The sequence below is a fragment of the Lolium rigidum genome, chromosome 7, assembly GCF_022539505.1.
Source record: "Lolium rigidum isolate FL_2022 chromosome 7, APGP_CSIRO_Lrig_0.1, whole genome shotgun sequence".
Taxonomy (NCBI): domain Eukaryota; kingdom Viridiplantae; phylum Streptophyta; class Magnoliopsida; order Poales; family Poaceae; genus Lolium; species Lolium rigidum.
In genome coordinates, this window is record NC_061514.1 from 275,787,432 (window position 1) to 275,803,589 (window position 16,158).

A 16,158-nucleotide genomic window follows, 5' to 3' on the forward strand; every position below is an offset into this window, starting at 1 on the left:
TTAAATTTGTAGTGTGAATCTGTTATGCTTAATCATGGTGGGGGTCCTTTTGAAGTTGTTCCTGGCTCCAAGCATGATTCTGCTAGCTACAGAGGTTCAAATCCATAAGTACAGCTTAACAATTTGGATTTCAATTATTCTTTCTATCCATTATGGTTTGGTTTTAAATGCTTTGAGAGCTTTTTATTAAGATTTTGTATGATTAAGAACCTAAAAAATACCTTGAATGCCCTCAATATTTAGAGTTAGTTATAGTGATTTTGTACAGAGCTTTTGCCTGCAAAGGTTGTCCGTGTTACTCTACGGGTCATCTGGCAGCATGTAAGGATGATAGGAAACTATTGAAAAGCTAGGCTAATAGGAAATTGTCAGATGTAAGTCCTCATGTCTTCAGCTCACAAATGGTATGCATGCCAAATATTAAAATGACTTTGTTAAAGAAGATATATGTAGGTAACTAGGGAACATCAAAATTGGGGTTTACATTGACATGTGCCGTGGTGCCTAGCTGATGTGATAATTTCTATCTGAAACTGAAATTTCTGAACTTTTACCCCTCTTTCGTGTAACTGGAGTGATGATGGTTCAGTGAAGCTATGGAGTATGAATCAGGAAATTCTACTCTTACACCTGATGTATGTCAGCTTTTGAATTACGATAATGTAGTTACTGAGTTTCCGTGTGATAGTAATAATTTTGCCCTATATTGCAGCCAAAAAAAACTTTGCAGGCTCGGAGTGTTGGCACTGTCAGAACAAGGGCAAATATCTGCTCTGTACAGCATGTTTCCCCTCGCTCCATTGCAAATGACTCCTCTTCCCACGGTATTGTTTTAGAAATGGTTCCTGTTGGACGAATAAACAAGTGCTCTCACCTTCTGCTTAAGAATACACGGAGGGTACCCCTCTCCCCTGTCACACTTGTCATTTTCATTTACAGTTGTACAACCTATATAGACTGCATATCAGATTGAGCAACTCTAAATCTTTCTTAGTTTTTTCACTTCCATTTTTTGTTTTTTTCAAGGCGGAAAAAGAACTTGTTGGCAAGCTGCTGATGAAGGGCGATCACCGTTTGGGACACTCCAGTGTCATGCACATTGTAAATGCAGCATGGCATGATACTATTGTACATGCACATTGGCCACGCCTCTTCCTCTTTGCTCTTGGCCACGCCGATGCCTGCATTGTGCTGGTATGTTGTGCTTCTTCCTCTGCTCTATTGCCTTGTGGTATTCTTGATTAATTTCGTTCTTTTTTATTTTCTGTTTGGTACGACAAATCAACTCGACAGCTTGTAGTAATTCATTGTTTTAGGCCATGGGTCGTGAGCTTATGTGTTTGCCCGATAGACAAGAAGATGGAGTACAAGATCCAGAAGCTCACCAGTACTGCAAATACTGCAGCTGCCCAGGATAAAGCGCCAGATTGCGAGGTGAATGGGAGGGGCTAGCAACAAGTTCCGGCATCCTTGCGGCGGTCGGCAAGCACGGCGGTGTTGTAGGTCGGGTCCTCCGCTGCCACCACCACCACATATGTTCCATAGTCGTTCGAGCATGGCGGAGCGTGCAGTGGTGGCAGTGGCGGAACAGGTGCTCCCCGGCTGTCTTTCTTGCTGGAGCTGCTGGTATTGGTATTCTTCTCCTCTCCCCTACTGCCCACACTTCTCATGTTATCTTTCATCACATGTTGCAGTATTCGGCACTGCGGTGTTTAGCCACTCCTGGTATAGGAGACCTGGTTCATGATGGATCACCTTGGTACGATCTTAGCTTGGGAGACCCTACTCCATCAGATCAACATATTACCATGGTCAGTGACTATATATATGTATATGACAGATCAGTCCTTTGACAGATTATAATTCTTTCATTTTTAACAGACTTGATGCGTTGAATAAAACATGAGAGCATAGTGAGAGAAATAGGAGATAGGATGAAATAATTGGGGCAAATTAAGCTGTGAGGTGATGACATGCCACTGTTTTATTGAGATAGTGACGCCCTTCCAAATAAGTGCCAATGGCATGATTGAATACGTAGGTCTAATTTTCTCTAAAGTATTCATTGATTAAATAACCCCATAGGTGAATGACTGAACGACTGTTGGCGAAGATTCATATGTGTGGTTCCCATCTGTATTCCCTTTGGCTTGTGATGTTGTCAACACACTATTCATTTTATCCATTCTTTTATGTGTATATTTATATTGTTGCAGGTGTTACCTTCTCGACGAAGGATAGAAAAGAACAATGTTAATAGCTATTTGGAATGCAAGGTTAGGATTGTCTCCCTTCACAAGATATACTTTGTATTATGTGATGAGTAACTTTGGTGATGTATCTGAATCACGGCAGATGAAGGAGCAAGGATTAGGACATGTAGATGTGACTCTTCCCTAGCATCTTGTTGAGGAAAGTTTCATAATGTGGTCAGTTTTGGTTTATTATGTCTACATTTATTGGTTGTATGAACGTAGATTTGACCCTTCGTACATAGTCTTATTTAGCTACCTTTTTTTGTTTTTGTAGAATAGGATATTCATATTACATAACTGGAGTGGAACTATATTCATTTGCCACTGAAAATTACATATGTTTGAAAGACAATCTCTCTTCTTTGCTTACCGGGGGCTCCTAGCAAAAGTACATGCATCTTTTTCTTAAGAAGATAATAATATGGTTTGAATTGGTGATTAGTTGGTGTCTTAGTTTGGGACTAACGCTTGAAAATAATTAAATAGTTGTGAAGTGCTGAGAAACTGAGAATGGTACTGATATATGCACAATGTCAGGTTGCTTTTGAAGGATGTAACAAATGAATGAACATTTCATATAGTTAACAAAATGCATATTTATTCATTTCAGGACGTTGCGCTTATGCTCTTTGCTTCTCTATTACTTGACAGGTCTCGGAGACGCAGAAGAACAAAGCCACGGCACACCATCGTGCTCTTCTGAAGGTGATCTGAAATCCTTATATATTTTCTTTCAATCAACTCGGAATCTATTCCATTGTATCGCATGCTATTGTGTACAATCCTAAGAAGTGGCTTACCTTGCTTTACTTCACGAACCAAATTAGGTGGGTTGGAGTGTTGTCAAAGTACTGCAAAATCTCTCAAAACATTTTAAATGAACACCTGGGCCAAGGTATGCGTCTATAGGTCTTTCTGGACGGCGAGGCCAAAAAAAGGTGTAGAGAGGGAGAAGGTACATAAAAGAAAATATTTCTCAATAACCCGCTTTGCTTCCAGTTCTTGGCCTGCTTGCTCCATTGCAGGGACTTCCAATCGTTAAATCTTCTGTTGAAATGTCATGACATTTCTGTGCTGATCCCGCTCCTCTTCTAACTATTACTATCTTAAATTCTTAGTGATAAAAAATATTTTGCAAACAAATTATCTTTTCACCAGAGAAGGTTGATTTATCTATTTTCACCTAAATGGTGGCCTCCTTGCACTCTTTTTTTCCCTTAGCGCGACTAATGGTATTTTGCTTAGAGTCTTTTATACAATATTTCAGGTTTCACACATAATCAACTGAGACTCTTTTATACAAAGATTCAGGTTTCAGGCTTTCAAATTGTTCAATTCCATGCGTACATTCAGAATTTGAGGATTTTATATAACAATCTCAAGGCTTCATTTTTTCATTTCACCTTCAACTTTCAGAGTATTAAATTTGTACTGAATACCAAGTACATTGCATGATATTGTCTGCAGCTATTGCTGCCATTTAGATGTTAAAATAACTATATGACTACTGGATCTGAAGATTTGCATACTCTATTTTTCAGAAATACATTTGGTGCTTTGGATCCTGAATGGTATAGTTTTTATGCATTTCTTGGAATGATGAAGTAGACTGCATGCCTATACTGTGCTCTGATTCGATTTGGACGCCATGGAGAGAGCAAGTGCCCGTTGAGCGGAAGCGAGAAGAGCGCCACGAATATAACGCTACTTTGTTTGTACTTTTTAGGAAAATAACATTACTTCTTAACTGACTAAAACTTATGAGTTACAATACTATCTTGCTTTGGCAGTGCCGTTCAACATTAGCTGAAGTAGCTAAAGTTCCATACGAGAATTGCTGTTATTGCCATTCTTATATTGAAACTTCAGTATTGTGGTTCTCGCTTTTCCATTTGGTTGGAGACATAAATTATTTGCCCGTAGTCATTTATTCTTTGCTCTTTGTATGTACTTCTCAAGAAAATAACGCTCCTTTTTAACCGATTACGACTTATGATTACACTTTTGTATTTCTTTTGCCTGTGCGCCGGGGCGCACCGGGTCATCTAGTAAGGACCAGTTGAGGGAATATTCAAAACTATTGCAGAAAGTAGAGCATGGGTTAATACTTACAGCCCAAACTTTCGGTAGCAATATGGAGACCATCAAGAGCATACTGTTCGATAGCTGTCGCTATCTCCCCCTTTTTCTTCACCAAGGCCGCCATCGCACGAAGAGAAGTGATATCTCTGTCTAAACTAGACACTTGGTCACGCAAGCGGCGAACAAGGCTTGACTCATCACTACTTGAAGGATTCAGAAAAAGCTCAGCACGCGAAGAAGACGGAGGAATCTGCAGTACAATCCTTAATTCAGACTAGTATCAAAGTAAAAATCCAATCGGGAGCGTTGGGCATATGTGATACATTCAAAAGCATGTTCAAATCGGCAACAGAGCCGAAATAAAATTGGACTACGACGAAGTTACGACTGATCTTATTTACAACAAGTCGAATGAAAAGTTCAAGGATTCGCTGATGACGAGCCAGGGGCAGATTCGGGGGCAGGCTTAGCTTGAGCTTCGTCCACCAGCTTCAGAAGTCGGTTGGCACAAGTAACTGCCGATCGCTTGTAAGGTTCAAGGTCGACTAAGTGATTGTCGTTATCAACAGGCAACGCCTTGGACAACTCCTCCAAGTCTGACCCCATCCCATGGCCCATGAGCAATTGGAAAGTAAGAACCGCCCCAACTAAACGGCTACGACGTTTCAATACCTCCACAGGCTCGGAAGGGTCAACAAGGAAAGAAGCCGCCATCTCGTCGAGAGTCTTGTCCTCCTTCATCTTCGGGAAGATCATCGAGTATAACCTCGACAGCGCTCCTTTGGCCTTTTTCAAAAGACCAAGTACCTGGACATTAGATTCGGCAGCAAAGGACAAGGCGTCGGCTGTAGAGTCCTCCCGAAGCTGGTGACGTCGAGTGACGGTTAAGTCGGCAGCGTCTGAAAAGAAGATAGATCAGTAATCAATGATAGAAACACCAAGACGGAAAACGGTGAACTATGAATTTTACCTAACAAATCCTTGTTAGACTCGCGAAGAGCGCCTTCCTTCCTGTCGATCGCGGTTGCCGCTGCGCGCTTCGCATCTTGCTCATCCTTCAGTCGCTGCTTCAGCTCCCTCACTTCCTCCTTCAGCAAGACGTTCTCGTTCTTGGCGTCAGTGGAAAGCCTGTTGGCCTCAAGCACCTGATCAGCCGAAGATCTGATAGTCTTTTGAAGTTGGGAGTTTTCGGTTTCTAGTCGGGTGAACTCTTCGGCGAACTCTGCCACAGCATCGACTGTGGCGTAAATTGGCTGTGGCGAAATAAGATCATAAGGATTCAGTCGATATAAAGACAAACTCGGCAAAGTGGAGCAGGTTGAATACTTACATGGTCACGACCAGCCGATGATGTAGGAACGTCGCCAGGAGGAATAACCGTCGACACTGGAACCTTCTCTACAACCGTTCGCGAGGGGGGCGTCGATTTCGCGGGAGATGGATTGGATTCCTTGGCCGATGCAGCTCTCTCGGAGACAAATTTGGCCCTCTTTGCAAGAGGGACTTCATCATCATCATCAGAGCTACTTAAAAACAGTGCACACTTAGCATGCAAGATGATGAGAAATAAATCGAGAAAGGGGTATAAGACACTCACAGGTCAAGGTCATCTTCGCCTGCAAAGAAGCTTGTTGAACTCTTCATGACGGGAGGTGGCGCGGCAGTTTCATCGGCATCATTATCTCCTCCGCTGGGACTTGATTCAGCCGTAGTGATAAATTCATCGTGTACCTGCTTTCGACGCCTACTCCTGATGTAGGCATCATCTTCAGCAGCCTCTTCCTCTTGGACATCGCTATCCTCGAGGGCGTGCGGGGCCTCCTCAGTTCCGTCAGAATCCTCGTCGTCATCCTCTAGTACCACACCGCTTTCGGGTGTAGGAGGATAACATCGGGCAGCAGCAAGCGCCTGCCGAAGGAAAAGAAGTTTGTGAGACACAACGGATAAAAAAAATAATAACAGCAGAAGAAAAGAAACAAGACAAAAGATTACCTCATTTGGAGGATGATCAGAATCATAAGGAGAACGAGCCGATGTCAGGACGATGTTGTCCCTCATGCTAAGGCACGTTAAGCGGCGGACTTCGTCCCGGAGGTCTTCAGCCGAAAGTTCGGCAGAGCTAACTCTGGATTCATCCTCCTTGCCCGTGTAAAGCCACAGCTGGTGGGGGCGAGACATTAACGGTTACACTCGACATTGGAGGAACACCGAGACAACCTCGGTACCGCACATTGTCAAGCCTCCCGTGTTTTTCAGAATGACTATTTGGTCGAACAACCTGTCGGCTGTCAGTCTCTCATCGGGAGAAAGAATGTTTTGCCAAGATTTCTTCGGCTTAGCTATCAGCTTATCTTCAAAGGGAGGAAGGTTTAAGCGTCGCCCAGGCACCGACGGGTCTCGCAGGTAAAACCACTTGTTGCGCCAGCCTTGGATGGACTCCTTCATTGGATAATCAAAGTAGTCGACTTCCTTCCTAACAACAAAGCCAACGCCACCTACGACGGGGGGGCCATTGCTGTCATTATGGCGCTTCACGTAGAAGATCTTCCTCCAGAGACCCCAGTGGGGGTCAATGCCAAGGAAGGCTTCACAGACAGTGATGAAGATAGAAAGGTGGAGGATGGAGTTTGGGGTCAGCTGCCAGAGCTGAATCCCGTAGAAGAAAAGAAGAGAACGAAGGAATTCGTGCGCTGGAAGAGAGAGGCCACGAAAAAAAAGCAGTGAACATGACGGTGAAGCCCTTTGGGGGCTTTGGGCGAGAGACTGCACCTGGGAGGCGAATATCGTCCTCGGACGCGGAGATGAATCCGAGGGCCCGCAGTTTGTTGATGTCGCGATTGGAAATGGCGGAGGCGCTCCAATCACGGCTAACTTTGGCCGCGTCTGAAGCACTAGCACCCTTCTTTTTGCCCATGGCGCTTGAAGCTTCTGAGGAAAGGATACAAGAAGAAGGAAAGGATGCACGAAGGAGATGAGCAGTAGGAGGTGTAAAAAAGTTAAAATGAGGAAGCCTTCTATTTATACCATAAGGATTAACATGAGATCGTGGCCATAACTCCGTGGGCGTCGTGGGAGGTGGAGCGAATCTAGCTGTACACGTGGCGCTTGAAAACAGGATGGAACCGGCGGCCCATTATTCCCACGTCGCGCGAAAATCGAGGAAACGCCTCGGTCACTGCGCGTGCACTGGTCAAAACCTAAAAACTTCCTGCGCAGAACTAGGGTGGGCCCGGGGGGTCAAGTCTTGTCAATCAGGTCACAACAACGGCGTGTCATCAGTGACGTCATGAGCACTGTTGATTACATACGAAGAGATAAGAAAGTATCGGGTGATCAACTTGAGCCTACGCACGGATTGCGAGCATCCGCACCTAGGCTCGGGGGCTACTCCCATCGGGAGCGCTGAACGCGCACCCGATAAAATAAAGACTCGAAGGAAAGATGTGACTCGAGTCTGCACCTGGACGTAAGCTCCCGTGCTCAGACTCGGGGGCTACTCCCATCGGGAGCGCTGAACGCGCACCCGATAAAACTTTTTTCGCACTCCAGGATCATGCCCGGGGACTTGATTCTGTGTAGGGTAACGTTGTTTTGCCATCGGCAGTTAACCAACAAAAGTTGGGCACGTTATTCGTTATCCCTTGCATAAAGAAAATGTATCGGATGGTCTACAAAGACTTGCAGGAAAAACTTCGGCGAAGAGGATGTTCGAGTAGTACAACTTGAGTCTACGCACGGATTGCAAGCATCCGTACCTAGACTCGGGGGCTACTCCCATCGGGAGCGCTGACGCGCACCCGATAGAAGATAGAAGAAAGGCAAGGATGATCGGGGAGAAGAACTTCGAAAGAAGACATGCTTTAGTCTCTACCCGAACTATGTTCGGCTAGACACTCGGGGGCTACTGACGTGGGCATTACCCTTCGGGTAACCAATGTTGCTCTACCCTACACGGTCCAACTGGAGGCCCATGAAGGTACCCGGTGGCAAGATGGGCCACTAGGGCGGTGCGGCGGAAGATTACTTGGAGAACAAGGCACGGAAGAAGCCGAACAAGGAAAGATTGGAGATAGATCTACTGTAAACCTACTCGTACTCGATTAGACCTCTCGGGACCTGGCCACCTATATAAAGGCCAGGAGAGGGGCTATCGAGGGACACAATCAACCTTAGCCATATTAGCCAGCGAAGCTTAGAACTAGGTTACCCTAGCAACTAGCATCTCGACGAGATTACAGCCGAACTATTCGGCACCCCATTGTAACCTGTTTTCATCATAATCAAGAACGAGACAGTGCATGACGTAAGGGTTTTACCTCATCGAGGGCCCCGAACCTGGGTAAATCGCTCTCCCCGTTTGTCTGTGTACCGATGTCTCGTGTCAGCTTGCAGGATTCCATCAACCCTAAGCCCCTATCGGAGGGCATTGCCGAGGAGCACCCTCGACACCAGGACTCGAACTCGAGACCCTGGGTTCTGATACCATGTTAAGCTTCATGCACTAGGCACTTAAACCAAAAGTCTGAATTGATGGAAAGTGCTAGGAAATCTACTTATACACTTCAACAGCGACAACCACAAGATCCATCTAGGGTTCCGTTCTTCTCGCCGGAGATGCCGTTGGTTGGCTCCGCGTCCGGTGGCATTGGGGTCTTGGAGGTGTGATGGACCATGGTCCCTCGCCGGCGCGGAGCTTCTGTTCTTAATATTGTTTGCTTTTTAGTGTCTTTTTTATGGTGAGGCGACGACTACATCTTGAAGTCGGAATAAGGTTCTCCCTGTCCTATTCTTGCTTCGGTGGTGCATCTAACGTTGGCGGAAGGCACGTGGAGTTGTGTACCCGTCGAATCGCATAAGATGCGGTCGGTTTTCGTGTTTGTTGGTGTGGTTTTCATGTCAGTCTCTTCCAATTTATGGTTATCATCAATCACAATGGTTGCTGCTCTGGTGCGCTGGTTTTTTGGGGCCTTAGCACGACAACCTCCTGTATGTCTACTACAACAAGCTCTACTGCGACAAATTTTGTCCGGCTCTAGCGATGGAGGGGCGAGGATAGGGGCGCCTTTGTCTCGTGCTAGTATTTGTAGTCGTCGCTAGGTGGTTCGAGTACCAATTTGTATGTTTTATTATTTTTTATTTATACTTTTTTTTAACAGGAAAGGTCCCGAAAGACCGAGAGCTGCATTAAGTCAACACGGTTACAGGAAGGGCCTCTAAAGAACATGAAATAATAGACTAGCCCTTTGAGTTTGCATACAGGACCCTAGCATAAAAACTGAAAACGCGATCAGGTCCCTGGTCGTCGCCGGAGAAAGGACTCCGCCATCGACTGCCGTCCACGCCATCGGGGAGCAAGCCACTTGGGGCGCGATCAACAAGGACTGTTGACGACGAGCCGGAGAAAAGCCTCCCTGTGGAGGTAGATATCCTGGAGAAGGGCCGCCCTTCGGCCATAATATGCAGGGGCAGGGCGATGACGCCGGCAGAAGTCCCCTGGTAAAGAGCTTCCCAGGAAGAACGCCGCCCCAACTGCGACGTTGATGAAGCTGGCGCAGCTCCGAAGCACTTGTGACACCGCAACCAGTACGGAGAAGCAGCAACACCGTTGCTATCCTCACCCTCGCCGCCACGGCCGACCGAGAGGAACATCTTCGGTGTGCTACCTCTACACCAGAAGCAGTAGGGATAAGACCTCCAGGAAGCAGATGGGTTGGTGACGACGTAACTGTGCTCCTTCTCGCCTCCACGGCCGGCCAGGAGCTCCTCGACGACGTTGTTCGCTGGCGTGCGCGCGCTTTCCCCTTGCCTCCAAGGCCGGCCAGGAAAAGACGCCGCCTGCCGCTTCCGCGTTGCAACAGGTGGTACACCGCCGCTCTTTTATTAAAGGGAGCGTCAGTCCTCTTCTCCGCTCTCCCCTCTGACCACCGAAGAAGAAGAGGAAGCAAGAGAGGCCCTAAAACAGCTGAGATCCAGGCGGCCAGATCCCCTCCTCCGCTCCCACTACCGGGCATCAAGCCCCCTACCGGCATACTGCCACTAAATCTACCTACTCTATTTACTCCGGCGCCTCCCCTCCGCCCATTCTACCGGCGTCGCCGGCGAGATCGGCCTCGGATCGGCCTGGCTCCCTCGAAGGAGCTCACTGTAGATAAGAGAGAGAAAGGAAGGGGAAATGAGCTCTTATTTATACTAATCTTGATGATTATTAATAGATTGGCAATCCTCGCAACAAATAATGTTTTTTTTTCTTCAAAAGTAACTACTACAATTTTTTGTGGGCTGAGGTAGTCCTCAAAGTATAACACTCCCTTTTTTTACTACATGCATGCTTCATCGTATAATCAAGGTTGTAAATGGCTGATCGTGCTTGCCGCACCAGCAAAAAAATTAATTAACACTCGATAGTACAGGTCGACAGTCACCTGGAGATGAGGATTAGCAGCGATGATTCCTTCTATCCGAACAGAAAAACAAGCAAGCGAGATTCCAGGCCCACGTATCCAGGGACACACCTCCGAAAGAGGAACCAAAACAAACTCTGCCCTTCATCTCTCTCCAGTCTCCACCCCGATCTTCTAGACCCTTCCTTCCCCTCGCCTCTCCTGCCAATCTACCGTCGCTTCACCGGGCAGCGATGCTGCCCCAGCAGCAGCAGAACCAGGCGGCTGCGCTGATGCAGCAGGCGGCCGCGCTGCAGTCCATGTACCCGATGCCACCGCCGCCGCACCACCACCACCTCCTCCTGGGCGCCGCGCCGCCGCAGCAGGTCCGTACCTACAACTTACGTATCTACTCTCCAACCACGCCCCGCACGGCAGCGCTCCGAGGAAGCTCGCCGAATTTCCCGGTGTTTGGTTTGGTCTGGTGGGAGGTTGGTTGTATGTGTAGATGAGCTCAGTTCTCGAAATTCAGAGTTCGTTCTAGGTGATTTCGGGGGTAATTCGAGTTTGCATAAGTGTATAGTAAACGAGGCGATCAATGAGCTTGGGGATTCGTGGAATTTTGCTAGTATTATGTGTCTCCATTGTCCGGTACTCCGGATGGACTGGGTTCTATCGGCGACTTGGTCGAAACCAAACCGAGGACAGTAGTGCTCGAGCTTTGTAAGAGTGGTCTCGACGCGAGACTAGTCACCCCATGGTGAAGATTCACGGAGTGATCTGAAGGTGCTTAGTGTTCGAATCCATGGGAAATAATTTTTTTTATGACAAGCCAATTAAGCCACAATTTCCAAGTGATATGGACGTTTTTTTAATATACTTTAGTGAATGAGTAGCAAGGAATTGAGAAGTGTTCGGTGCTATGATTGACTTTGATGCTCGGTTTGCTTGTCGTGCTCATTTGGTGGAAGACCGCTAATTTGTCGACTTCTACTATTGGCCTTTTTGGTTGATTAATTAAATATATTCAACCAAATCTGGGTAGGAATCACATCAACCATGGCGCTCTGTTGCATGAATTTTACCAACATGATTTTTTTTTGGAAAGTATTCACTGCTCATTACTGCCTCTTTGACATAAACGTCAGGTGAGGTGCTTATATTGCTACTTGACAATTTCCAATGTTTAGCATTCAAGCATACACTTTTGGCCAATAAGTTCCTAACAAATCATGTAGAGTTTTTATTTCCAAGGTTGAATTTAACCTATTGTAACCTCCCGACGGTATCTATAGACGCCGTGAGTAGCTCATATACAATGGCCTTTCTTTTCCTTAAATTTTTGCGCATCCATAGATTTGTCCTTTCTTTCTTTCTTTCTTTCTTTCTTTCTTTCCTTGTTTTTACCTTTATTCATTTATTTTTGCAGATAGAACCAATTCTTACTGGAAATCTGCCACCTGGTTTTGATACGAGTACATGCCGCAGTGTGTGAGTCCCATTAGTGACTTTTTTTTTGCATTATTTGAACTGCAGATCCATTTTGGATTTCTATTGCCTTTTGCTTGCACACGTGTAGTGCTATATCACATAGTTTCACTTGCTCTTTCATGGGCATTTCATTTATCTGTGTGGCAAATACTATTGCAAGCATGGTCACATTGTTTTCTGATCTTACATGTTTGTATAATTTAGGTATGTCGGCAATATTCATGTTCAAGTGACAGAGGCATTTCTCCAGGAGATTTTTCAGAGTGTTGGTTCGGTTGACGGATGCAAGCTTATAAGAAAAGAGAAGGTAGTTTCGTTAATGTTTTCTGTTAGTGCAGTTATGTTGCTTTTAGAAGAGGAATATGGTTCAGTTTAGAGAATCACATGATTGACCTTTTGAACATATCCTTTCTGCAGTCCTCTTATGGTTTTGTTGACTACTATGAACGCAGATCAGCTGCCCTTGCAATTTCGACACTTAATGGGAGGCAAATGTGAGAAATGATTTTAGCTACGAACAGCGCTGCTGGCTCTAATTTCTTGAATTTTTGTTTTTTTACTTGTTTACAGTACTATGTGCTTACTGGAGAACATTATTGCAGTTTTGGGCAGCCCATCAGAGTTAATTGGGCATATGCTAGTGGTCAGAGGGAGGATACAACAGGTTAATACTACTGTTTCTTTGAGCCAGTATTTGAGCATCTTTTGCCATATAACTTTTGGCCAATATGATATTCTTTATTCTTTCTGCAGGCCATTTCAATATATTTGTTGGTGATCTTAGCCCTGAGGTTACGGATTCGGCATTATTTGCATTCTTCTCAGGATATTCCTCTAGCTGCTCGTAAGCATTTCCTATTGCATTTTGTTCATTAGTTTCTTTTGCTATTGGGTTTAATTAGCTTTCCAGAATTTATACTCCTCACCTATAATCTTGCAACGGTGCTGTTATACCTAATATTCGCCGATTGGCAGTGGTTCTTGTGTTGCCACTTTTTTACCTATTTATTTCGTTTTTCAGAAATTTTAATTAATTGAATGATGGTGTCCGAGATTAAAATTGCAATGATTTGTGCTATGTAGTGATGCTCGAGTTATGTGGGACCAAAAGACCGGAAGATCAAGAGGTTACGGTTTTGTTTCCTTTAGGAATCAACAGGTGTGCTGATTCTCAGTCACAACCATTTGAGTTTGTGCTTTGTGCGCTCTATTTTTTTTTGGCTGAAATCACTTTATTTCATCTGCAGGATGCACAGATTGTCATAAATGGCTTAAATGGTATGCCCCTCAAAACTTTTCTTGTTCAACTACGTGCCACCAATATGGATACACGTATTGGTATCGGGCTGATACAGATATAGAAATAAACATTTTGAAAAAGCTCTAATACGGGGATATATTTTACCTTTTAAAAATAAGAAATAAATATATCTAGTTGCTAGGAACAATAGACTAGCAGATTACCTTGTTCCAAAGCTAGCCCTATTCATTTGTGCATAGTGAGGATTTCGATTTGTTGTGACTGTAGCCCTATTGATTTGATATTATCCACGATTGAGAACCGTTATATAAATGACATTGTGAGTAATGTCAGTCTCTTAGTTCTTAGAATGTTTATGGCCAAAAATTTATAAAATAACATCATTTGTAGGTCAATGGCTAGGAAATCGGCAAATTCGTTGCAACTGGGCAACAAAAGGTGCCAACAGTGGCGAGGACCAGCAAACATCAGATTTGAAAAGTATAGCTGATATAACTAACAATTTCACAGGTATCATTGTATAAACCTGTTGCATTTTTATTCTATTGAGATCCTTTAGTTCCTCAAATTTGCTAAGATGTTAGTTTCGAAAGATTGGTTCTGTAGAATATTAGTCCTTTGGTATGTCAGGTAATCTTTTAGTTAGCAATAGTTTTCATAAATGTGTCATTGGTTCATGCTGATGTTGAGGTAACATATGTATTGCCATTCATTCTTCATGGTAAGTCATACAAAGGCTTTCCACAATCCATATGCTGAGATTTTTTCTATCCATTATTTTTCTTGTTCAGAAAATGGGAAGGACAAAGCAAACATAGATGCTCCAGAGAATAATACACAGTACAGAACTGTTTATGTTGGGAACCTTGCTCATGAGGTAGTCTCTTCAAGCATGCTCCTGTCAATCCACCTCTTATTGCCATTCACTTGCCTGGATCCTATACACTATAACTCCTCTGTTACACGAATCACTTTGCATGTTGCATAGTAACCTTGTGTCAAGAACTCTAGTAAGTTTCATGACTTAGATCCCACCTGTCCCAGTTGCCACCCTACTGATTCCTGATATCTTAATAACAGGTTACTCAAGATGTGCTCCATCGTTTTTTCCACGCACTCGGTGCTGGAGCATTGGAGGAGGTGCGTGTCCAGCATGGTAAAGGCTTTGGATTTGTGAAGTACACCAACCATGCAGAAGCTGCCTTAGCAATTCAGATGGGTAATAGCCGTATTTTGGGCGGTAAACCGATCAAGGTGGGCGGCACCTTTCCTATTTAATGTTTCTGTGCATATCATCTTTAGCTGGCTTTTCGTTTCTTCTTGTAGTTTTCACTAGTATTTTCAATTGGTCTCCTGATTTCAGCTGCAATGCTGATTTCCCCTTTTTTATTCTGCAGTGTTCCTGGGGTAACAAGCCCACACCTTCTGGTACCACCTCTGTGCCGCTGCCTCCTCCCGCTGCTCCTAGCCTCCCTGCTGCCGCTGATCTCCTAGCATATCAACGCGCCATTGCCTTGAACAGAATGGCTTCGACCCAAGCATTGATGCAGGCTCAGCAAACAGCTGTGGGGATGAGCGTCACGAATCAGGCAATGTACGATGGAACTTTTCAGAACGTTGGTGCCCCACAACTGCAGCAGCAACAACTCATGTACTACTAATTCCAGCCTTCGAGGAGGCTCGTATTTGTAATTTGTGACCCAGATTTTATGTTTTTTTTCTCATATATCTTCACACTACTTTCTGTCTCGGCTTCATGTTTTTCTATGACTTGGTAGTATCTCTCTTTCTGTGTAGTGATGCTGATGCAAGCGGACCGTTTTTTTTTTTTTTGAGATGAAGCTGACCTAATATCGCATGTTTACACCATTTTCCCAGATACGATATTTTTATGGGCCATTTCCCTTGACTGTTTCATGTTATCAATAAGCAAAAGGTGCTCTTTTTTGTTTATGCAAATCCAAGTTCACTCTCATAGTCTTAGGTTTTCCCTACACAAGTTTCTTAGCACTTATCAAGGCAAAGTGTTGATGTGACACTATAATTAATGATGAAAGAGAGTAATGCATCTTAGCTAGAAGTAAATCTTAGCTAGAAGTAACATAGCACCTCTATACGCTATCATGGGTAAAGAACATTACTCCAGGCAACAATACACTTGTTCTAAATATGAAATATTTGTAGATTTTGAACCAAAAGTCTAATTTTTGCATATTTGAGTTCCTAGAGAAGAGAGTTTCAAAACAAGAGTAATATTGAACATATTTTGATAATGTTTGAAAATTGAATTTTGAAACTTGGTGAAACTTTGAAAAAAACCTTCTGAGATCTGGTGATTTTCCTTGATTGAAACAATATATTTCAATGTGTTTCTACTTTAGTTCATCATAGCTAGAAAATAATTGACAAATTTCTTAGAGCTCAAACAATAAAATATATTAATGAAAAAAAACACCGAATTTTGAGTTCAAATCATAACAAAAACACATAATGGGTGCACTAAAACAATAGTGACCACAACTCGGAGACACAATATTTTAATTTTGTTTCATTGGGTTTCATTGTGAATCATGATGTTTCAATGTGTTTTGGAATTTGTGTTTTAATTTTTTTTGCTAATTTTGTGTTTGTTTAAAATATATCGACGAAGTAAAAAATAGGTTCAAACAAATTGTTATTTTAATAATTA

The 16,158-nt window shown here is 44.0% G+C and overlaps 1 protein-coding gene across 1 annotated transcript; it reads left to right on the forward strand.

The window, feature by feature from the left end:
• The first annotated feature begins 10,859 nt into the window (after positions 1-10,859).
• On the forward strand, positions 10,860-15,338 carry LOC124675039 (oligouridylate-binding protein 1-like). The gene is made up of 12 exons (XM_047211100.1): positions 10,860-11,103; positions 12,147-12,208; positions 12,413-12,515; positions 12,626-12,702; positions 12,811-12,872; positions 12,962-13,052; positions 13,292-13,367; positions 13,456-13,486; positions 13,860-13,979; positions 14,261-14,346; positions 14,550-14,723; positions 14,867-15,338. Exons 1-12 carry the CDS (start codon positions 10,972-10,974, stop codon positions 15,128-15,130), a joined length of 1,278 nt encoding a protein of 425 aa, XP_047067056.1. The 5' UTR covers positions 10,860-10,971; the 3' UTR covers positions 15,131-15,338.
• The last annotated feature ends 820 nt before the right edge of the window (positions 15,339-16,158 follow it).